The following is a 24,844-nucleotide window of genomic DNA, read 5'->3' on the forward strand; positions in this document are numbered from 1 at the left end:
TGGTAACCATCTATACATAATTCCTTTGTCATGAAGAATCTTTGTTGTTTCTCTTAATCTCCGCCTTTCATTAATTACTTCAGCTAGGATATCAGAAAATAAAAAAACTGTTGTATCTTCAAGGCATAGTCCTTGTTTTTCCCTGGCAATTTTAAACAGTTTGTTCTTCATCTGTAGTTGTTTAAATTCAACAACAATGTCCGAGGAAACGTTATCGGGAGCCTTTTTTGGAAATATTTAATTGGAAGGCAGAGGTAACAATCTCTTGGGAAGACTCTGCTTCTCCTTCTGTGAGAAGAATCTGACTCAGCCATCTATTTAAAGCTGTAGTAAGGTTTTCTGTCTTTCCAAAATTTACAGATATTCCATGAAGTTTGGCCTTTCTTTCTCTTTATTTTAGCTCCTGGAGTATAATCTTATTTTTGGCCCAAGACTCAAAGTCCTTAAAGTTTTTCAAATCCTCTGCTCTCTTTTTTGTCGACTGATATGCAGCTTTAGCTTTCTTATCCATTGTTTTCAATGCTGCAGTGAGTTCTTCCAATTTCTTATTAATTTGTTCGACTGACTGTTTAAGAAGTCCAGGTTCCTTTTTTTAATTGTCCAACCTCTCCACTAAGAGACCTTAAATCACTCTTAATTTCATTCTTTATCTCTGTAAGGTCATGCAATATCTCAGTCTGTTCACTTTGAGGAGGATTACTCCCTTCAGCCACCATTTCCTCTAACAGAGAAGTCTCCAAATCAGCATCTTCAGATCTAAGTCAGTTTTACCCTTTCTGGGAAGTCTATAGGGAGGATTTTTAGTACCTTTTTTTGCTATAGTCCTTCCCATGCTTGACTTTGATGTTCTTTCCAACATTGGCTGTGTTTTCAGGGAGTAGTCGTTAATCTTCTGTAGGAATAGCAGGAGCGTAGGAGGGATGCAACCGGCCTGAAGTTCAGTCACCACGCCCCCTCAACTGATTCTGGCTCATTGCTTGGTTCTCGATAAATATTACCTGCAGTAGTAATAAATCACCTTCATGTGTTGTACATGCTAACGTAACTACAGTGAATAGGACACAGCATCACATTAATCCCAATTCTTCGATGGTGTCTGTTGTTGCAGTGTTTAAAATGAGACATTCTGTTTTATCAGGATGCTAACTATTCTTTGTGAACAAGTTCATTTAATATGTTTCTCTTTTCAGATTGGTACGCAAAATAGTCTTGAGCTTCTGGAAGACTCTAAGGCAGAAATTGTGGATGAGATTGCTGCCAAGCTTGGCCTAAGAAAGGTAGCAAAACATGTTTGGATAGACATATTTGAGAGAGTCTTAATGTGTTGGGCTAGTGGGAATTTTCTTTGGCACAACTGTTCTTCAACCGTTAACATCAGATTAACATATGAGAGCTATAGTTTAATCCATTGACTGTCTGATCATGTCTGATTGCATTGCTTTTTCTGTAATCTGCCTTTAGTCTCAGTGAAAAATACATGAAGTAAATAAAATGCAAATAATATAGATATTTATTTTGCCCATAGCCTAAGAACCTGTCAATAGACCCATCTTTGTGGGTTTGATCAGGCTGTTTTTCAGTTGTTTATTACCAGTGAAAGTGATATAGGAATCCACAGTTTGGAGAGCTTTAGTGCATGCTTCAACTGCTTCCAGGGCTGTGCTTTTCTGGTATGATTGGTATAGCAGAGGTTTCAACACTACGGTCTTGGCCTTTTTTGTTTGCAACTGTCAATTGATTTACAATTATTCAGGTCATAGCATCATGTGTGCCGATGCAGCTACAGTGAATGGAGCACAGCAGCTTGTTAATTCCAGTTTTTGTGATTTGGCTTTCAGAGCCATACATTATGACCTGTTCGAAGGCGTTCATATTGGCAAAATATAAGGCTTAGTTAGATTGTTTTCTTTTCTTCTTTAAAGTTGAATGTTTTTAAGCCAATGCTGTACTGGTTTGGAAAGCCAGTACAGAAATTTGGGGTTTTGTAGATACCTTAGTGTATATTTTGTATCTCTCTAAGAAGCAGAATGCATTGGTTTTGTTGGAACCCAGTTCTCTTGTTACTCTAGTTTTGCTAAAGTTGTTCATCTATACATAATGACCAGTGAACACTTCATATTTGCGAAGCTCACTTGGCTTAGCTTGTGACATTAGCTGCACATGTAGCAGCAGCATTCCTGGGACATGTACTGAATGTTGGAAGAATGAGCTGCAAAGAAGTATTGGAATACAAAGGTACATTTGGGGAACTATTTCTGCAATATCAAGTGAGACTCAGGAAGGGTGAGATTTGTGTAGGGAAAATGTTCCCTTTTAGATTAGCCAGCTCAGAAACATTAGATCTTGAGAATAGTTTTGGAAACTGATTCTGCAGTATGCATGCTTGAAAAGTGAGTGTCTTATTGTAGGTAAGGGGTGAGGGAGGGAACCCTGCAGTCTGCAGATTTTTCCAGGAGGAGACATAAAGCTGCAGGTCTTACCATTTGGCACTGCAAATGTGTAAATTGTATTCAAATGAGCTGTATGCAGCTGGGAGAGTAATTTCCTTCAGGCTGCTTTTGAGTAGGCTGCCTCAAAGAGATTCAGCTAGCCAAGAACATTTTGTACTAGTGGGGGAGTGTATCTTTAAAAATAAAGCAAAACTGTGAAAGTAATCTCTCTCTTTTTAAGGTTGGCTGGATATTCACAGATCTGGTCTCTGAGGACACACGAAAGGGGACTGTCCGATATAGTCGGAACAAGGTGAGAAACAAACAGTTTGGGTCATTTTCCGTTTATTTGGCATTTGTATTACATCGTACATGCTGATTTTGCCAAATAAAATCTTTCTAGAAAGAACATTATGTGAAGTTAAGCCATGTTGTTGAGGTTATGCAGTTACAAATAAAATACTTTGACGTATGGTTTGTAGGCTGTTAAGTTACAGGGGAAGGAAAGGTTGCTGAGGTTGAGGGTGGGCTTTATTATTGTAACTGGAATAATTCATGAGCCCATGGGGAATTTAGCAGGACTATGAATTGATTGTGACACTTGACAGAGTTTTTGCATGAGTGGAATGTGGAGTGATTTAAAATTTGCCTAGGCACAGAAATACATGGCAGAGTGATTAACATCAGCATTCTCTTTCCTTAAATAGAACATCCTTAATGTTTTTTTGGGGGGGTGGGGTTTAACCATCCAGCAATGGCAGTACCGTAACATCTTTGTAACTTGTTTTGATGTCCCACTAAACATATCAGATAGCTTTTTCATATAGCCTAGAGACATAGGCATTCGATATATCTGAATCACATTTTCACAATCAGATGATGCATGTGTTACAACCAGTGTTCCCTCTAAGCTGAGTTAGTGTGAGCTAGCTCACAGATTTTTAACCTCATCCCCCATGCATTCAGTTGTTTTCCATCTAACGCATAGCAGCATCTCATCGTGTTTCTCTCTGCCTTTTGGAGGATATTTTGATCTAGATTTCCCCCTGCCCTTATTGTCCTCAGTTTTGGCCTTTTTTTACACTTGTCGCTGTTTCACCAAGCCATGCACAGTTTTATTGCGATCTCCAACTAGTCACTGTTGCCAAAAATGAATAGAACATAATAGTTCATTCCTTCACCCACTTCTCCTGTGATGAAATTGAGAGATGCAGCCTGAACTTCAGACAAACAGTAAAACTAAAGTGCTGTTTATCTGCTCTCCAAGCATTGACTTGTATTACCAGTAAAAGACCCACAGGTGAAATTAACCTTTCTGGGAAAGTCACTGGTGGGGCTGCATCCCTTTTTTTTGCAACCTTCCATTCTTAACGCCTGCCCAGTAATAAATGGTCAGTATACAGTCCTACACTATATATAGCATTCAAGACCCTGTTTCCCAGATAGATTTTTGCTAGATCACAGGCAATCAAAACTTTCATAAAACTTAAATGAAGTGGGTTTGCAAACCATCGTTTAGAAGTAATCCTGGTTACCACAATTAACTTTCAGTAGTCATGGCTTTGCAAATAGATCAGCAACCAAATAAAGAATTTATTTCTCCCTAACTTTTCTTGGTATGCTAGGAATAACTTGCTGAAATGAAAACTCTACACAAAACACTTGTGTACTGCATGTAAATAAAGGCATTCAGACCCTCTTGAACTGGTGCTTCCACTATTTTATGAGATAAAGAAACATAGTTGCCAGCATGTAGGGTTGTTGCCAATGTTCCCTCTAAGCTGCAGAGTCTTATGAGCAAAAATTGTACTTTGTGAGCTACCAGCATTAAAGTTGTGAGCTGCTGCATAAATTATTGTGCTCTGCGGTCATCCTTCCTGAGCTAAGACAAAAATGTGTGAGCTGGAGCGCTAGCTCATGCTAACTCAGCTTAGAGGGAACACTGGTTGTAACGCATGTATCATCTGATTGTGAAAATGTTATTCAGGTGTATAGATTGCCTGTGTCTCTAGGCTATAATGATTTCCCATTCTGAAATGAAGCCTTGATTCATGGTGCTGGCTTCTATGTTACAGCCAAGTACAGTGAATCCATTTTGCCTTCCATGTTGATCCTCTTCTCCCCCTGCTTTGCTTTTTTAGGACACCTATTTCCTTAGTGCAGAAGAGTGCATCACAGCTGGGCATTTTCAGAATCAGCACCCAAACATATGTCGCCTGTCTCCAGATGGTCACTTTGGATCCAAGTTTGTAACTGTTGTGGCAACAGGTAAAAAAAAAAAATGCCTGCAATAACCAGAAATAAAGCAGCAAAGTTTTTCAGGTTCTTTCGGATTAGTCAAGTAAAATAGGCTGTCTTTTGCTTTCTGTTTGCTGCTTTTTATATTTGTTTTAATGTAGCAAAAACATCATAGCACTGTAAAATCACTGTCTCCTTTCAGACATAATGTTCCCAGTTCTCCAAACCATGGTTTGGAATTCAGAAATGTGCCATGGGCTTGGGTACTTCTTCCTGCTTCCCTTTCCTAGTCTGTGTAACCACAGTCCTTTCTGTAATAAAAGGCCTGCGGTAGTGGCCAAATCCAGCTCTCCCACTGGCTGCAGGGTGCATTCCATAAACCATTGGCCTGTCAATAGGGCCAGTGCTAAGGGTTCTGATGCCCCAGGCAAGGCCGCCCACCATCCTTGTGGCACGCCCTTCCTCCACCCCCCCCCCCCCGCATGCACAGCCAAGGCTTTGCCAGAGTGGGGGAGGGGGCTAGTGGTGGTGAGGCTGCCATACTGCACCCTCTCAGCCTTCCTGGGTCTGTGCTTCCAGCAAGCGAGGGGAGGCTTTCTTTATCTCCTCTGTAAAGGAGTGCCTCGATCCTCAACCAATGGAACGCAACAGATCTTAAGTGGCAGTTGACGAGCAGGGCTGGCGTGTTCCAGCAGGCCAGGTAGGCGACTGTTTAAGATGCTATCTGGCCTCAGGGGCAGCCAGCGAGATCCCCTCCCTGTTCATGTCCTGCTGCCCTTGGTGTCCAAATCCTGCTGCCGCCGTGCTAGTCCTTGCCACCCACTTCTCCGCCTACCTGTGGATGGGCATTGGTGGCAAGGAAGGAGTACCTGGAGTGGCACGGCAGGGGGCATGCTCAGAGCCAGGCTGTGACCCCACCTGCTGCCATGCCAACCCCACTCAGCCTTCCCAGGTCTCAGGGTCAATGTAGCTGTCATAGAGAGACTGTTGCTGAACCAGAGAAAGCAGTCAAGTAATTTATGCTAGTCAGGTGGCATCAAGTCACCAGAGGGTGCTGCCATGCCATGCTTCTTATTCTCCAGGTGGAGGCTGAAGATCTCCTGGTATCACAACTGAAATACAGACAATGGATCCCTCTCCCCCTGGAGAAAATAACTGCTTTGGAGGGTGGAGTTTATATCATAATATTCAACTGAGGCCTCTCCCTTCTCCAAAGTCTGGCTTCCATAGACTCCCCCACAAAATTGCCAGAAATTCCCCAACCTAGAGCTGGCAACCCTAGTCAGGACCAGCCTCAATGAGTTCTTCCTCAAAAGCCAAAATAGGCCTGGAAAGGGCCTCCTCCCATCTTTTACTGACAAAACCAAACTTGGTTGGCTACCAACAGACAATGAGGGGAAAGTGAAGGCAGCTTCTCCAGTAGCCCAATCTTAAACACAGGACTCCATATTCTCTCTTTTTTCTGTCTCTCTCTTTTTTTCTGTCTGTCTCTCTGTTCTCTCTCTCTCTTTCTCTGTATCTAGAATAAAACATAGTACTGACAAGAGATGGCTTTTTTGTCTATTTCTCTCTGGCTGTTTGTTTCCTCTAAGGAGGAGAGGGTAGAGCCCTCAGTCAATTTGAAAGAAGGCTTTCTGTGGCTGTTTCCTGCCTCCTTCCTCCTCGAGGGAAGGCTTTCTTTATCTCCTTTGCGAAGCAGTGCCTCAATCCTCAGCCAGTGGAATGCAACAGACCTTAAGTGGCAGTTGGCAGGCAGGGCCGCATGTCCCAGTAGGCCAGGTAGGCAACTGCATAGAGCGCTACCTGGCCTTAGGGGTGGCAGCAAGCCCCCCTCCCCATGCGTGTCTTGCTGCCTTTGGTGCCCCTTCCTTGCTGCTGCTGTGCTAGCCTTGCCACCTGCCTTTCCACCTACTTGTGGGTAGGCGACAGCAAAGGGGCACCAGGGTTGGCAGGGTGGTGCAGCAGCAGGTGTGCTCAGAGCCAGGATCCAACCATGCCCACCACTGCGCTGACCCAGCTCAGCCTTCCTGGGTCCTGGGAAGGCTGAGTGGGGTCAACGTGGCAGTGGGCGTGGTTGGAGCCTGGCTCCAAACACGCCTGCTGCCGCACCAATTTGCCGACCCTGCTCAGCCTTCCTGGATCCCAGGATCATTCAAAATTACAACTGCTCTCCAGATGGACTGATATCAGTTCCTCTGGAGAAAATGGTAGACTCTGAGTCATTATACCCTTCTGAGGTCACTCTCCCTGGGACAGCCAGTGTGACACAGAAGTTGGTACTTTAGAGCAGGGTCTGCTCTAAAGTAGAGACCAGTCACAGACTTTTCAGCCTAACCTGCCTCATAGGGTTGTTGTGCAGATCAAAAGGGGGAGAGGAGAATGATGTAAGCTTCTTTGGTCCCCACTGTAGAGAAAGACTGTACTTTTCCTGGGTAGAGGCTGCAGAGAGGGGGGGAAGAGATGGAAAGCACTCTACCCCATCTCTTCTGCCTCCCATCCTTTCTTAATCACTCCCCCTCTGATAACCTACTCCAAATTTCCCAATTTTCTCCATTTCCCTTTCCAACAGCTGCCTTCTCAACCTACCTTGCCTCCCTTCTATCTTTCTCTTCCCTCCCCAACCCCACCCCCACCAAGGCCATGACACTCACAGCAAATTTCTAGCGCCCGTTGTATTTCTTCTCACAACAGGCCTTATTATTAGTCTGTTATAATGTATGAGACATGTAAACGATCTGTTAACCAGAAAGTGCTTCCAAATCATATTTGCAATCTTGGTTTGTTCGCAAACCACAGTTTAGAGGTAACTCTGGTTACCACAAAGCCCTGTTTGCCTTATTTGGATGTCATGGCAAATCAGATAAAGAAGGACTCTGTGTGTAAAAGGAGGGAGTAGAGTATGTGAACCAATGGCCTAGTCCTTTTTCTACACAGTGAATTGAAGGGTTGGTAATACAGTTTCTGAATTGAGTCTATAAAAGCTTAAACAGTCAATTAAAAATCTCTGGAACTTTAACAGCCTCTGTCTTGAACTACTTACATTCTGGTTTTACTAGATGAAAGTGCTAAGTGATTGCACATTTGCTGTTAGGGCTTGTTAATGATAATTGATGATCATAAGCTACAAAGGTTGACCATCAGGTCAGCAGCTGGAGCAGATTTTTAGCTTCGTTGAAGGCAAAATTCCGCCATTCATATTGTTAAGGAAAAAACTGAACAGCAAACAAAAAACTAAGCAACCCTCCATCTTAAGTGAGACAGTAGGTTGTATTCCATATCCATCAGTGGAAGGTACTGGCAGTTGCAGAACTTTATTATGTTTACTTCCATTCAGCAGTGTTTCTCCACTCCTTGTAAAGTTTATTCCTGGGATTGCAGGGCCCATGCTGTTTATTTCTGGGATCACGGGACCCACATGAGAGCCAGTTTGGTGTAGTGGTTAAGTATGCAGACTCTTATCTGGGAGAACCGGGTTTGATTCCTCACTCCTCCACTTGCAGCTGCTGGAATAGCTTTGGGTCAGCCATAGCTCTTGCAGGAGTTGTCCTTGAAGGGATAGCTGCTGTAAGAGTTCTCTCAGCCCCACCTACCTCACAGGGTGTCTGTTGTGGGAGGGTGGGAAGGTAAAGGAGAGTGTGACTGTTCTGAGACTCTTGAGATTCCAGTATCTTCTAAAAGTCATGTAGTTCAGGAGGCTGCAATAGAGAGGGGTGAAGGGAATGCAGTTGTCCTTTCTTTTGACAGTGGACCTCTGCTGATGAAAGAGACAAAGTGATTTCACCCCTTTCCCTTCATCACTGCAGCCTCCCAGCCTGAGTCTGTGTTGTCTGTTTACATTGTTCTTAATACAACTGCGTTATATGGATGTGAGAGGTGGCATAGAAGATAGAGATCTGATAACAATTACAAGAAGAGGGACTTTCCTCTCCCATCTGTTGATCCCTGCTGAAATATTCTCATAATGCACGTTTTCCCCTTAGATCCAATTCACAGGACCCATTTCTCTTGATGAAATGAGGGTTACATGCTAGAGTGTGAAACCATTCTGAACTGAGTCACTAGATTGCTGATCTGCAAGTAACTAAGAAGGGGGGTGGGAAACCACTCAGATTCTCAGGCAACTGGTGTGCTGTGGTTTCATTAGTCATTGTATCACTTACATTTTGCCTTACAAAAATGTGTTGGGTGCATTTCTCCAAGAAAACTTTCAAAGGATCAAGTGAATACGTTGTTTGTAAAACCAAAAAGTTTGTAGTTTGTAAAACCAAGAGTGTTTCTTTCTCCTCCCCTTTAGAGAGTTTCTACTGATGAAAGTATCCAGAAGTTTCATTAAAATTGTTGCATGTGGCAGACACACGGTCTCATAAATACTTGCTGTGGAAGCAGTCCTTATCTCAACTGCCTTTCCTCGGAAGTTTCTTTCTCTGGTTTCAGGATCCATTTGAACAGGGATTAAAATATTAATGTGGAGCATTTTATATAAAATATGTCCCTCAGGACATATTTTCTTTCCTCAGGAAAAGCAAATATGTCCCTCAGGACATATTTTCTTTCCTCAGGAAAAGCAAGGCATAGATATATTCTTAAAGGTTTCCTCCTGAATACCTTAAAAATTAGACCAAAAGATTACAATTATTGAGCTGACAGAGAAGACAGGGATTGACAGGTTGAATTTGTGTGTAATGTATTGTGTGCTTTTGCAGATCTGTGTGTAGCTGAGAATGGAAACAGCTTTTTGGAACATCTGTTACAGATAGCACCCTCTCCCCCCGTTAAACCAGGGGCAAATATTTGGGCTCCAGGATGTCTGTGAAATAAATGTGTGTGCATGACTTGTAATATTAAATTTTCATATATGTGTCTCATCAGCTCCAGTCTTTTCAAATGCCCACCCCCCCCCCTTTCCTATTTACATATGCTCAGGTTTTATTTGACATCGTGTCTCTTGTCTCATGTGTAACTGGCTGGTGCTTAAATTGCTCAAATTGAAAGCACTGTGATTGTGTCTCCCATGCAAAGAGCCGGCTGCAAATAGTCACTCATAATTTGTGTCATGCTTGTCCCTATCTATCCATTGCTGACAAAGATGCTGTATATTTGCACATAGCTGACCTTGTTGCTAGTCAAAATGAAATGAATTTTTAATAGTAAACACAATCCTCCTACTTGGTGCAATGAGGTAAATGCAGGACAAATATTAAGTGGACATTTGGGTTTGAGAACTGGCTTGGGGAGACCATTTTTCTCTATGCTGAGCTGTGGAAATATTGCTGAAGAGTGTTATGATGCAGAATGTAGAATCTGGCTTAGCCTGCGTCAGGGTGTCACGCTGCCATTGGACTCCATGCAATTCTGAGTAGTTCTGGTTCTCTTAGCTTTCAGTTAGAAATTTTGGTTTCCATAGTTGCAGAGATTTTAGAAAACAGGAGATCTGAAACTAATAACTTCAAATCTTAATTGGTGCATGTGGAGTTTTAGTTAATTGATAACAAACTCCACTGTACACTGAAAACTATTGCTTTTGATGTGCATTTAATCTGGGAAAATGCTGAGGAAATTAGAATCCTATGATCCTGTGCATATACATCAATCAGCCTTCTTATTTATGCTGTGTGCCATATGTGTGTTGCTGCTGAACCAGTTGTAAACTTAGCCTGGGTTGGATCCTGCGATCCATCAATGGAAGGTGCTGACAGTCTCATATCTTTCCTACATCCCCGCCATCCATCTTTTCCAACAGTGGAATTCCAATGACAGAACAGTACAAAGGAGGCAATTTTTGTCCCCTCCCCTCTGCAGCTTCCCAGCCTACATGGCTATCAAATTGCACAAATCCTGCAACTCTGGGATTAAACTTCCTTGGGTTGGAAAGGGCTTCTGAAGGGAGGGGAATATGGGATATATCTGATGTCTGTGGGTGACTGGCTCCAGCCCCCTGTTTGGATTTTTAAAAAAACAAAACTCTAAAGCAAAGCAGATTGTTAACCAAAGTTTGCAAATGCCGTATGTGGGTGAGATTTTTAAAGTAGTATTCAGTGGCATTATTAGGCAAGACAGGAGCAGTTGAAATGTAGCTAGGACTGAACCATACCATGATATCTAATTTTGTTTTTTAAACGGGTACAGTCTTTTAAAAGTAGGCTAGCACTTTACATACCTACTGAAATGCTCTTATCAGGCTGTTCTAAGTATTTTTAATTGCTCATACTGGACCTCAGTACAAAAATCACAAGGAAGCCGTTTGATAGCTGCTGCTCAGTGCTGCGTGAATAGAACAACCCAGTCAGCCACTATAAAACCATGTAGGTGAGAAAATATACCAAGCCAGTGCATTATATCCAGAGATTTATGATAGGAAAACAAAGAGTCTGTCTAGATGTCCCCTTAGGAAAGTACTGCAGTTGCCACCATTTGAAGTTTTGAAAGCGAAGCCAGAATCTAGCAAAGATTCTGCTGCGTCTGAAGTAGAGATTCCTGGTGAAGTGATCTGCTTTTAGTTTATAAGTGCCGTGACATTTTATGAATGCTGTTTGGAGCAACCTACAAGTGGTATTACCTCTGCTCTTTCCCTCTTTAGTAGCTGAAAGATCATTTCCCCCCTCCCGCAGGTGGTCCTGACAACCAAGTCCACTTTGAGGGTTACCAAGTATCCAATCAATGCATGGCCCTTGTACGAGATGAGTGCCTGCTGCCGTGCCGTGATGCTCCAGAGCTTGGCTATGCAAAAGAATCCAGCAGTGAGCAGTATGTGCCTGATGTATTCTATAAGGCAAGTATTGATAACCTGCATCTCTATCTGCATGTGGTCCTTGCTTCTCTTTGAAAACAGCAGTAATATGTAGATGCTCTTCTCACTGTTACTTTTCTTTGGAAATGAGAGCCGTTTTCAAACAAGCCATGGGGGTAGCCCTACCAAGGGTTGAGGTTCCTTCTGCCCTGGAGAAAGGTGTAATTTTGGAAAGCTCTATACTAGGTTTACCTCTACAACTCTTTTATCCCCTTTATAATCTCAGTACAGGAGGGCAATCTTTCTAACCACTTCCTTTCCTTTGCTGGCTTTGGAAAATATCTGTGCGTGACTTACAGTATATAAGAGTAAGATGTCGTCACTATGCCATATCTGATACACACAATTAATAGTTGGCCTAAATAGTTCACTTCTGAGTTGAACTGTCTGATTCTGGAGTGTCATCCAAGCTGGGATTCCCAACTGTTACAGTAGCTCTTCTGCAGATTTTGCAGCATCTCTCTCAAGCCTTTGAGGAACCCTTTGAGCAACCCAGGATGTGAGGAGGGGGAAGATTAGAGAATCATAGTAAGAGGCTGTGTGGCTGAAGAGCAGCGAGAGTGTGAATTCTTTTATACAAAACCTAGCAACAGTAGTATGTATAGAAACAAAGTGTTCATAAGTTATTGCAGCTATGTCTGAGTTATTGCATAAGCTCCATTTCCTTCAGTGCTCCTATCATTCTCCAGGTTTTGCACAGCAACAGCGTGAGATGTATATTGTGCTGCTTTGTGCTTTCTAGCAAGTCTTCTGAATTAGTGATACTACTTTTGTCTGGCTGTGGCTGCCAGCCCTCAGTTGACTTTTACTCCCCAGCTAATGTCTAGTGTGTCTTCTGCCCAATTATGTTTAGGTGAGATGTTCATTGAAGCAAAATGATGCGGCAATAAAAGCTGCAGGTTTCTGACAGCCAGTGAGAATCGCTTTTGTTGTGTGGGATATACTTACAAAGCTGCCTGGTGAGCAGTGTCAATTGCTACAGAATATAAAGCAACAAAATGGAAAACAAGGATTAAGTCAGCCCCCAGGGGGGTGGTAAGGAGAAGAGAGGTTGTAAGAGCAAAATGTGCAAGACAAGGCATCAGTATATCCAGATTCCAGTGAGGAGTCTGAGTTCTCTTTTGCGATCAGCATTTTTCTTGTTATTGAAAACTTTCAGGTTGTATGCCTTGTATGTTACGGTTTGTGGAACTGAAAATTGGAGATTTTATTCCTCTACTGTTCAACTTTTTTCACTTGCTAAATAAGAAAAGTTTGAAATAAGAAAGGTAAAACTTTATCTGACGTATTTCTATGCCATTTTTTTTATGCAAATGGCTTCAAGGCAGCTTACAATTAAAACATGTAACACAAAGGTATATCAGCAGTTCAAAGTCGAAGAAAAATGTTATCACTGTGACAGTAATAACTCCCCAACACACACACAGGGCATGGCAAACAAAGCACATACAGAGGGCAAGGTTTTCTATCTGGGGGAACATGGCAGAATGGAGTTCTGGAAAATTCTCAAAAAATGTCTAAAAGTTCACAAGGGGCACCTGTGTATTTCTTTTTCATTTCCCTCTTGAGAGTTCTGGCACCTCTTTTTCTAGGAAAAAAAAAAAGCCCTGCAGTAGAGTCAAATGAATTTTTCTCCAGGTTGGTTTTCCTTGAACTCTGATGGGCTGTCAGCCCTGCCTTGTTTTTTTGCCTGAAGGTCTCCTTCTAAAACAAAACCATAACATGAAATAGATATCCTCTCCCCTTGTCTTTGCTGCTGATGCAGGTCTTATAGCCCAGCTTTCCGTTCTTGTGATTATCCATGTAAGTTGCAGCTCAAAATAAGATTCCTGAGGTTTCTCAGAAATTCTCCATTTTTGAAAATAAGAATGCTTCCTAATTTAAATAGCCAGCACCGTCCAATGAAGTTGATGGGCAGTAGATTATAGATGAAAAGGAAACATGTCTTTACATCATGAGTGATTGAAATGTGGAATTCTCTGCCAGTGGGTGTAGCAATGGCCACAAACACAGATTTTAAAACAGATTAGACATATTCATAGAGGAGAGGTCTGTCAGTGGCTACTAGCCAATGGTGACTAGAAGGGAACCTCCAAATTCAGAGGCAGTAAACCTCTGAATTCCACTGCTAGGAGGCAACATCAGGAGGCAGCCTTGGCCTATACGCTCTTTTGGCCTCCATAGCAACTGGCTGGCCATTCTGTGGACAAGATGGACCACTGGTCAGATCCGGCAGGGCTTTTCTTAATATTCACCTGAATCCATCACCATATCATCTTATACCTGGCCTCTTTGGCTGTTGTTTTTGCTGCTGTCTCCGTGGCTTTCTTGGCAAGTGCTTTAAATACTGTTTTGGCTACATCTCAAGTGACAGGAGTAAATCTTGAAGTTTCTGTATTCTTCTAAAGAGTTTTTGTGGTGCATTGGGAGTGGATATATTATGGGCATTTAGGATTAGACTGTTCTCCTTTGCTTCTTAATGTTTCTGATTTTATATGTTGCTAAGAGGTGTGGAATGCCACTAAGAAGGATAGCTTGATAGCTCCAGTAGTGTCTTTCCCATACAGATCACTAGATCCCATCATGCTGTGCTTCAGGTTTTAGTCATCCTGTGTATTTCAGGCTTTCTCCACTCCTCCCTTTACTTTTATGGCATTGTAAAGACAATGCAAGTTTAGTTAAGTCTGCTCTTATGAGCAGTTTGTATATTAGTACATGTGAAGGACCTCGCTTTAGGCCAGGTCCTTCACATGAGATCTAGTGTTTTAGATAGGTGAAGTTGTTGCCACACAACCTGTGTTCTTGACACGTCCCAAACTGACTGAAGAGAACACATTACTTAGATGAGGTGATTTATTGAAGCAAAGGCTTTCACAATTCATCTTAAAATGTAATAGTGTTAACTTGTCACTATGAACCGGCATAACTGCTTTATGCCAGTATAAGGAAGGATCTTCACTGGAGGGGGTTTGGGGAGAGTAGTATGTTGGTAAGCACTTGGATGAAAGGGCTTTTAGAACTGTTGGTTATGACCCAAGAAGCCAATGTTTGTGTAATGTGGAATACACTTACTGCTCAGGGTTAGCAGCAGTTTAAATACAGCAGAATTTGTGGGGTCTAGCTGGGTAAGAGAACAGCTGCTCTTTAAGCTCCTGCAGTCAGAGAGAAGGTGATGTATGTAAAATTAGAGAGACTTGAAGCAGCATCTATATAAAAGGCTGCTCACTGCATAAGGCATGCGGTCCCTAGTTTGTCATTTCTTTTTACTCTCAGAAAACAGTTTGAGAAATTTGTCTGAATTAGTACTGCTGTGCAAACAGGAGCCCGGCATTGAGATCAAAGCCACTCGGCTGTGAAAAATTGCTGACAGCAGTTGCTGGCTGCATGGTCTCAGTGAGTGAAGAAGTGCTTAAAGTTTTCTTAAAGGCCTCTTCTCTCTTGAGCTGCCTTTGTGTGGTGTGCATCAGTGTATGTTTGGGGGACAATGCCAGAGGCTGTTGTACCCATGACAGCCTGTCCCTGTCATTGCTGGTTCCCATGAGAACAAGTGTGACTCATCTGTGTCTCAGATATCACAAAAACAGGGAAATCAATAGCACCAGGTCTGCCTCAGCTTCCTGTAGCCAGGCATTTTTTCTGAGGCCTCTGGCATTGCAAGCCTTTTATGCATTTACCACTCTCTTTATTTTGGCCTTTTAAAGACCAAGTCAGCATTGGCAACAAAGCTACTCACTCCCAGGCTGCTCACTCCCATCTGGATGCTCAGTCCATGGTGTAAGAGAGTCCAGGGGCTTATACTAAGGTGAAAAAAGAGGAGTATTCAGAACCAAAGTATTCTGCTTAAATAGCTTTTTTTCACCGTAGACATGGAACATTTTTGAATACTTTTCCCAGTTAGAGGTGCTTGCTGGCTATTGCAATACCAGAACCTTTGGCTCAGTGTCATGCTGCTGACACCCAACATTAAGCACATTCCTCCTCTTTTCAGAAAAATTGAAGATGCTATGTGACATCAAGAGGCCTTTTCTTTCCCTTCCAGGCAGCTTTTGCTAATTCTGTCTCTTGTAAACTTGAAATGTATGTTGCCCTTGTGAAGCTAACTGTTTCCAAAAGAGGATTCCTGGACTTGATCAGGTCATGTGTTCATGTATAGAACCTCTTTCAGGACTAGAATTGTTAGAAAAGAAAGAAAACCCCTCTGTCGGGTAAATTGTCTATGAATTTCTGCTGTTCTGTCTAGCAACATATTGACAGTAGCTATGTTATCACAATCAGATGAAATATTTGAAAGTGCACAAGTACTGAACTTTCTTGATAGTAGGCTTGTGTATAAATTTGTAATCCATGCTTACGGCAAGCAGCTCTGCAGTTTTGCTTTTGGGGGGCTGTTACAAATGCCTCCTTCTTCCTGAAGCCATATCCAGCTCATCTGCCAAGTCTGACTTTCCATTATCTAGCTGTCATATTATTGGGCACCCCTGTGAGCTCCAGGCTGCGGTATGCTCTTGAAGTTGGTTGCTGCACTGCAGGACTCCAGCTCTAGACTTTATTTCATGGATGTCTCAGCATTCCATCAAATGTAGCACACCAGAAAATAATCCAAAGGCGGATCTGAATTTTATGGATCCTTTGAAGCATTCAGAGTAGCTGAGATTTAATGCTTTTGCAGGACTCTGCTCCCTTGTTGACTTTAGAAAAACACCTATGATCTTAGCACCGATGCAAAATGTCATCTTCTTTCAGTGAGGCATGTTTTTATTGATGTTCTAATGTCCTGGAAATTGCTTGGGGATGGTAAAAGATTAAAGACTTTCCTGATTTCACTGGTGTTAGAAAAGGACCTTTGCCCCTTGCCTAGGAGGCTAATCGGGTAAGGTTTTTGCATTTGGCCTATTGCTTCATCTGCCTTTGGCATGCTGGTCTGAAGAATTGCCAGCTCCTCAGTTTTATTTTCAGCACCAGGACTCATTTACATGGTTTTATTCTGTCAAGTTGCTCCAATGGCAATATATTTGCTGGTCACCGTTGGGATTGCTAACATCCTCATCTTCTAAACTAATAATATTCATGGCATTGTAGATTTATGAGTGTTTAATATATAGTAGCTGTTTTATTTTCAGCATTTCTATGCTGTCTTTCCCCAACGTTATGGGCACAGCTGACTTTCTGCAAAACTTCTCAGGAGCTTTTTTTCCAATGTTCACTTTTCCTTTTGGTTATGAAACGTTTTCTGTTTTCCAGTTTTGGCTAGCCTTCTGCAGACTCTAGGGTTATTTAATTCTCTTTGCCATCTCTCTTCTCCTCTCTTCCTCTCCTCTTTCCTAATCCCAGTGTAAATTCTTTGCAATTCTAGTTTTCCTGTATTTTTTTAATAAGGTAAGCTGAAAATAGCTTCATATTTCTGATTAGCTAGAATTGAGCTGTTCAGTCTGAGTGTGTGTGTGTGAGACAGCGAGAACTGTTTAAAGTGCAGTAAGAGAAATGTAAATTGATGGCAAGACAAACAAAATGAAGTTTTCAGGAATCAACATATTGCTAAAAACACTTCTTTAAATATATCAGGAGCATGAAAGCAACTAGGGAGGAGATTCAGCCATTAGATGTCAAAAGAAAGAGAAAATTGCTGAAGGAAGGTAGGGAGTTTGCCAAAATAGTGGGAAAAATTTGCATCAGTCTTTGCTATGAAATATGTGAGGAGGTTATCCAACTGCATGAGGACCATTATTTTCTGGGAGGGCATCTGAAGAATGGAGGTGCCAAAATTAAATTCTGGGGCTGGTTGACAGAGCTTAACAAATCATTGCATGCAGAAAGCATCCATCTGAGGATTTTTAATGCAAAATTTTGTGCTCTTGTAACCATAATGTGTAGCTTGTTACTAAAATTAACCTTCCTTCCTAGAAAAAGTAGCAAAAAACTGTAGTCTGTGACTTCCCTATCCAAAACATAGTTAAGGATTGTGAGGTAGGGTGCTTTACCATATGCTGCTATTGCCATCATGCTCATTGTGTGAGTTTATGGAGGTATTTGGTTTTTCTAGATGGAATGCTGGACATGATGAACCGTTGTTCTGATCCAGCAGATGCCACTACTTTATATGGCAGGATTTCTTTCCATCTTGAACTGGTGTGGTTTGGGTTCAGATTCTGACTCCCACGATATTATCTGGCTAACCATAGGCCAGTCTTTGTCTCTCTGGCTGCAATCACACGCACTAAATAATGCACTTCCAATCCATTTTCAATGCACTTTCCTACTGGGTTTTACTGTGTGAACGGGCAAAATCCAGTTGGAAAGTACATTGGAAGTGGATTGAAAGTGCATTAATTAGTGTGTGTGATCACAGCCTCCGTGTCACAGCCATCTCGTGAGGAAGTTTAGGCTGAAGAGAAAAGGTTGGGAGAGGTGACCCATGTGTGCTACTTTGAGATCTGTGCAAGGAAGAGTGAGATAAAAATTGTTAAATAGCTCAGAGTTCTATTGCAGTCTGTTTGTCTCTAAATCTTAAATTGCAAAGAGATTTCACCCCCCCCCCCCATTAGTGCCATTTCTACAATTTGCAAACAGACTCCTATGCCACATTCATCTTGGATACTTTATTTATTTACTACGTTTGGTTTTTAAACTGCCCTCTCCCAAAAGACAGGGCTCAGGGTAGTGCACAATATAGTATCATATAATACTTAATCGAAACCCAATTAAAACTGACAGAACGCAGCAAGTAGCCTAAAGATGGTGCTAAAAATCTAATGATGCCACTGCCTCCCAGGGAGGTGGGGAGGGGAGTGTGCCAAGAAGATGGAACCATTGCTGTCCTCAACCAAATGTCTGCTGGGACATCTTTGCCTTACAGGCCCTGCAGAACTGCATCAAGTCTTTGTTATTATTCTTCAATAGCACCAGTCTAGCGTTGTTATATGTACTTTTTCCCAGGGCTTTCTTTGTAGCAGGAACTCCTTTGCATATTAGGCCACACACCCATGATGTAGCCAATTCTACAAGCGTTCACAGGGCTCTTACTACAGGGCCTACTGTAAGCTCTTGGAGGATTGGCTACATCAGGGGCGTGTGGCCTAATATGCAAATGAGTTCCTGCTACAAAAAAGCCCTGCTTTTTCCAAATATGCCAGCACCACATATTAGCAGTCTTCATACTTCGAAAGGAATGAGTGGTTCTGCATACAGAGTTTGGCTACCAGTAAATAATCAGAAGTGTGATATCAAAATAATCTATAAATTTGCAGGGTCCTGAAAACAGACATTTGAAGCAGCAGATTTCTACTTAGACTGTTTTTGTTCAGAGCAACACACTCTTCTACCTAAATGGAGGCAACAAACTCAAATATCAAACAAGAGAAGGCATCTCTACTGTTTTCACCATTCTTAGACTTCTCTTGTTCCCGTGACAAAGCAGGAGCCCCTTTTGAGTGACAGAAATGCCCTATCAGATGATTTAAAGGGGGAACCACAGACTAGCTACTGAATGTGAACCAGAGGTTTTACTGATACTGGGGTGACAAGATTTTTTTTTTTGCCTGCAAAAAGTATTAAGATATGGTTGGGAATGTATGAGCTGAATCCAGGTGGGCAGCTGTGTTAGTCTGGAGTGGTAGAACAAAGTCTGAGTCCAGTGGCACCTTTAAGACCAACAAATTTACCAATCCATCCATATATGTATGGATTGGTAAATTCCATCTGAGGAAGTGTGCATGCACTCCTAAGCTCATATCTTGATTAAAACTTTGTATGAGCTAAAGATTGTGTTTCTCTGTGTAGAGAAAAACACTAACAGTGTTTCTCTTATAGTAAAATCGGCATCTTTTAAAAATAAGGATATGTTGGGATATATATTCCAACTAGACTTTTCATTTGTATTGTCCCTCAGTGTCCCAGAATAAATCTGTGCATATTCTTCATATAAGCATTTCGTCCTACTATTGTAGCTGGAAGTTTATTAAGTCTGCATTAATTTCTGGTCATACATAAATAGCTACTGCTTTCCTAATGGAGAGCAAAGATGATATACTAGTAATTTTCCACACAAGCTGGAATAAAACTCATTTGACATATTTTTGGTTTTTTGGCTACTAGAATAATAAAACATTCCAGCATCTTTGAACCTTCAACTTTGAGGAAGGCTAAAGCCCTCTGCATTTTGGACCTTGGTAAGATTTTTCATCAAGATTGAGTGGTGAACATTATTTTGACCCTATTTTCAATAGCCAAGATGTTAATAGCTTATAAATGGTTAGACAAGCAAAGTCCTCCTCAGAATTGGATTTTTAAAAATTGGGATTATTTTAAGTAAAATAGTGTTTTCTTCAATTTGGGCTTTTATATGTTCATATGAAGCTGCCATCTACTGAATCAGATTCTCAGTCCATCAAAGTCAGTATTGTCTACTCAGACTGGCAGCGGCTCTCCATGGTCTCAAGCTGAGGTTTTTCATGCCTATTTGCCTGGACCCTTTTTAGTTGGAGACGTTAGGGACTGAACCTGGGACCTTCTGCATACCAAGCCTGTGCTCTACCACTGAGCCACTGCCCCTCCCCGAGTTTTATTGGGAGGTGTTTTTTTAGAGTTTTATTGGCTTATCTTTTTGAAATGTCTTAATTGGAATTTTATTAATTTTGTATTTTATTATACAGAATTTTGTATTGTTTCATTCCGTTGTATATTGCCCAGATATTGACTGGGATGGGCAATTATAATAATGATGATGATAATGATGATGATAAAAAATAACCATCATCAAATATATCCCCACTGCAATCTGAGTTTTCAAACCTTGGTTTCCTGTGATAACATATTTGATGGAACAAGAAATCTTGCCTAATAATCCTTTATATGCAAAAATGATTTGCTTGTAGTTTGTCATCTTAGTTCAGCACTGTGTAATTAACAGTTTGATGAAGTTAGTTGTTTGGATTTCTGTAAAAATGAAAAAAAAGTTAATTAAAAAAAGGTTGAGTGGCAAACTATAATGAGTCTGAGAGGATATTTTGGATTATCCAAAAAGTGGAGGTATTACCCTCACCCTCTCCTCTTCTGGGAAATTGTTATCAAAATCTGTGTGACAGAGATATTTCTGTCCCAGAGAATATTAATTTGCTTGGGGACTTCAATTCTTCTACATCTGGAGTTAATTCTTCTTGTACAGAAAAAAACGCTAAAAAGAAAACTAGCCCTGATGTGGAGCTTTCAAGATTTAATATTATCATATCAGTTTTAGAATGATCTTGAAATACTTTTTGTGAGAGCAAATATCATGAAAGTGTGGTTTGGTGGTGGAAGTAAAAGTCTGTTGTGAGTTTCCCTCCCAGTGTCATAGGAATTACTGTGGCCTTTTGTGTGACTCTGTAAGCAAGATGTGAGCATCTTGCGTACAAAAACTCAGGTCCACATTTTGCAGCTGGAGGAGATTATGACTTTTTGAGTCCCTGTCTAGTGGCCAGCTGCTCTCGGCCTTTCCTCTTGTACAGCATTGGAATCATTCTGTGCAGTGGAGGAAATTAATAGAAATGAATTGATGTGATTTGGATTTTTCTCATTCTTCCTGGAAGAAGGCACCAGCCATAAACGAGAGGCAAGTCTGAGATCTGAACCCGCAGCCTTTTGATTTCAGCCATGCAATTCAGCCATGACTCCCATCTCCTTGGAGTGCAGATTGGCAGTGCTAATCAGATGTTCATCTTTGCGTTCTACAACTTGCAATGCAGAGAGAGGCGTATGTGTGTTCCCCCTCCCCGTCTCCAGGCAGTGAATCAAACACATAGATTGACAGCAGTGTCCGAGTACTTGTCCTTGGGATCTGCCTCATAGACACATGCTTTTGAAAGCTTAGCAAATGTAAACTTTTATGTAAGGTCTCTGATTAAAAATTACACATGTATAATTTATGTAGGTCTGAGTGAATGATTTATATCCCGTTAAGTGGTGATTTAGGTGGAAAATACAGCCCCCCACTTGCAGAATCTTTAATGAAAAGTGTCTGTTCCTATGAATTTATTTCTGAAGCAATGTTTGAGCTTGGCATGTTTGACATAAATCAGGCCTAATTGTCACTTTGTGATTAATGAACATATGTTGGCCATTTTTTCCCCATAACTTGCATTCGGTTAATCAGACAAAGTGAAACAAGTTTAGGCTTTGGCAGGTTCTGTGCCTTTCCTAGAAAACATGGCAGAATTGCTTTGGTTTTTCCTTTTTTGTCAGTGCCAACAGCTAGAGAAAGTTAGATCTCATTAGAGACTTAGATCTGCAGGTCCAGCATGGCAAAGGATCAAAATGACTGTGTCACTGGCTATACTGATACAAAAGCAGCATACTTGTGTTGGATATTGTGTTGCTACTTACTTCATGTATGGCATTGGGTTTATTATAAAATTTCTCTAGATCAGTAATATTCAGTGACCTAGGAGCCACATGTGGCTATTCTGAGCACCTTCCCCCTATGTGGCATCCACCTCATGTTTCAGGAAAGTGGTCATGGCCATTGCCTAGTGAGCTTGTGGGGGGCAGTTGGTTCCCACCATGAAATTGCCACCACCAGGGGGACTGGACCAGGTAAGTTGTGAGCCTCTCTGAGGTTCAGGCCTCATGCCAGAGATGGCTTTAAAGGGCCGTTTTTCTCTTAACAGCTTCTCCTCCTCTTTTTGCAACCTCTGTGCTACCATCCCAAAACATCCAGGCAGTTGCCAGAGCCGGGGTGGCTGCAGAGAAAAGAAAGTAAAACTGCAACTGTGGCCATCTTCCCCTCCTTTGCCTGAGCACCCTTCTCTTCTCTCACTTCCTTCTCTCTCTCCCTCCCTGTCATGTAGGAGACATCTCACTCTCATCTGAGCTACAAGCCTTGTGCCAGGAAGAGCAAGAAGACAGTGAGGGGAAGGGAGGGTGCAGGGGCTTTCTGCTGCAGGGGCCTGCTCTTAGCCAGCGGCAGTGAGGCCTTCCTTCAGAATGCCCATGGGCCTGACCTGAGTCAACTCCTGCAGTGGGCAGCCTCAGCATCCCTTAACTTTCCTCTCTGCCTTCTGGCTCTCTTCCCATCACTCCATTTGGAAGCATTAGTTAAGGTTCAGCTGTAGTGAGGAGAGACAGCAACTTTATGCTCATACGTATGCTACTGCAGTCATTTAAAAGGTCATAGTTACATATTTACTATTTAATACTTATACCTCATACTATTGTATGCATATGTTTGGGGTGGCACATAGGGCATGTGCTAGTCATGCAGCTCTTTTTGTTGATGAGAAGTGTGGATTTGGCTGTCCGTGGACCGTGGAGCGAGTACCACCGCTCTAGACTTCGTAAAAGATTCAGCAGTCCCCTTACTCTTCATAGAAACGCTTTGAAAACATCCTCCAGAGAGTGCGATGCCTGTAACTGTTTGCTCGACCTTCTGTTCAGCTTTTCTTCCTTGGGGGAGGACTTTACCTGAGCTGCAGTAGGAAATGGCCATGCTGAATCCCTGGGGGGGACTTCCTTTTGTTGGTGAAGAGTGCAGAAATTTCCTTTGCCCAGACGTCAGTATTTACAAAAGTACAGGTGCTTCAGATACCAATAAGCACTCGCCTCATCTGTAAGCTGCCAGTATTAAGGAAGAAAGGAAATCCCCACTGATCTGGAATGTCAGCAAAAGAACATCTGACCAGTTTGGGATTAAAGGTCAAATCAGATTTTACAGGGAATGAGACATGAATGTAGAAGGGAGCGGTACATTCCCAGTTTTTTTCCTTAGTCCAGCTCACTCTAGTAGTGGAGCTGAGCTGCATAGAGATGTCTGAAGCAATGGCGTATGAAGAGAGCATTGTTGTTTTTTTTAAAGCTTCTCACCCACATACCACTTTCCATTTTAAGATACTGTGAACAGCAGGTGTGAGAAGACCCCCAAATAGCTACTCTGTTTCTAGTTTGACCTGTAGAGAAGCATGTAGTGGGCAGAGTTTCAGAGAGGGGCTAAGACACTGGGGAAGGGGGCTATAGAAAGTATGTGATTGAAAGTACAGCCAGTTGTAATGTGCAATAGAGGAAGAATCCCTAAAGATCACTTTGTGCATGCTTTTTCTGTCTCCCCATCTTTAAAATGTAGTTGTTTTCTTGGATTTTAACTGTTTTTGTTGGCTGCAAATCACCTAGAGCCTCACGCCTGTGGGGAATAGGTGATTCATAAATTGGAATATATAAATATAATAAGTAAAAAGCCTACTTAGCTATAACAGAAAAATATCTTGTAGAACTGTGAAGCATTACTTTTCTATAGAAGCATTCCCTTCAGAGGTGGGCTGACTTGTATGTTGCGTGGTCCATTTTTAAAAAAATAAAAATTTAAATCCCTGTGCTCCACTGATGTGTATTAAGTCTTTGAAACAAAGAACACTTGGGACATTTCAATGGATGAAGCATAACTAATATGTTTTAAGTGAGCCTGAGTATGCCCTCTTGTTTAGAAACACAAGTGCCTTGCTGGATCAGATCCAGGTCTACCCAGTGCAGCATATTCTTTGGGAGAATCCTAATCCTGGCTTCCTTGCTGGATCAGATTCACTGAAATTGTGTCAATAGTTTCATCCATAGGCAGACCACAATCTACCTTCTGACCTGCTGTTCTTTAGTGATTGTGCATTAATCGTTCTGTCTAACTAGTGGACTTCTGTTCATTCCAGGATATAGACAAGTTTGGCAATGAAATCACCCAGCTCGCCCGTCCACTCCCTGTCGAGTACCTAATAATTGATGTAAGTATCTACTGTGCTTGTCTGTTTCTTTTTCAGAGGAAGATCTAAATGGAGCAAAATTCATCCCAAGGCTGAAACTGGAATGCTCACCTTATTCCTTACTGTGCCCCCCTCTACTCTGTTAGCAGGCAGCTTGTGACTTGTTGTTTGTAGGTTTTCCTTTGGGATAGTGGCAGTATGAAACCTGAGGGGGGAAGCATTTGGCTTTCTTGTTAGCCACTGTTTGGAGCATCTCTCATGCCTTTTATGAAATGATGTTTATCCATTAGACGAGTAGAAACTGTCACCCCCCACAGAGGTGCTGGCGATTACATCACGAAGAGCTTGTTAGCAAGTGTCTACTCTGCTTTCAGAGGAGTGATGAAGCAGCCTACTTCTTATAGTGACTGAGCCAGCCGGGGTTTGAATGCCTGTGGCATCTCCACTGCCATTAGCCGCGTGTACAGCTTGGATAAAATAGCTCCTCTTCAGTGCAGTGGCAGGCTCCATTCCACAGGGAAATGGATTCATTTCTGGCATGGAGTATGGTACCTCTCTGTAGATTAACAATCTTACCTCTGCTAATTATAACATTGTAAATAGGAGCACATCTATTTAGTTAGCATTAAAACCATGAAGGGGGCAAAATATTTTGTGGAATAGAAGAGTATAATACA

General features: G+C 41.9%; 1 protein-coding gene across 1 annotated transcript in view; it reads left to right on the forward strand.

Annotated features, from left to right (window-relative positions):
• The window catches only part of NPLOC4 (NPL4 homolog, ubiquitin recognition factor), a 63,498-nt gene that overhangs the window by 26,538 nt on the left and 12,116 nt on the right, over positions 1-24,844 (forward strand). Inside the window, exons 9-13 of the mRNA XM_060253146.1 lie at positions 1,191-1,277; positions 2,671-2,742; positions 4,571-4,697; positions 11,276-11,436; positions 24,117-24,188. Of these exons, the coding sequence (XP_060109129.1) occupies positions 1,191-1,277; positions 2,671-2,742; positions 4,571-4,697; positions 11,276-11,436; positions 24,117-24,188 (519 nt within the window). The remainder of the gene's footprint in view (positions 1-1,190; positions 1,278-2,670; positions 2,743-4,570; positions 4,698-11,275; positions 11,437-24,116; positions 24,189-24,844) is intronic.

This window comes from Heteronotia binoei, chromosome 13 (genome assembly GCF_032191835.1).
Source record: "Heteronotia binoei isolate CCM8104 ecotype False Entrance Well chromosome 13, APGP_CSIRO_Hbin_v1, whole genome shotgun sequence".
Classification (NCBI taxonomy): domain Eukaryota; kingdom Metazoa; phylum Chordata; class Lepidosauria; order Squamata; family Gekkonidae; genus Heteronotia; species Heteronotia binoei.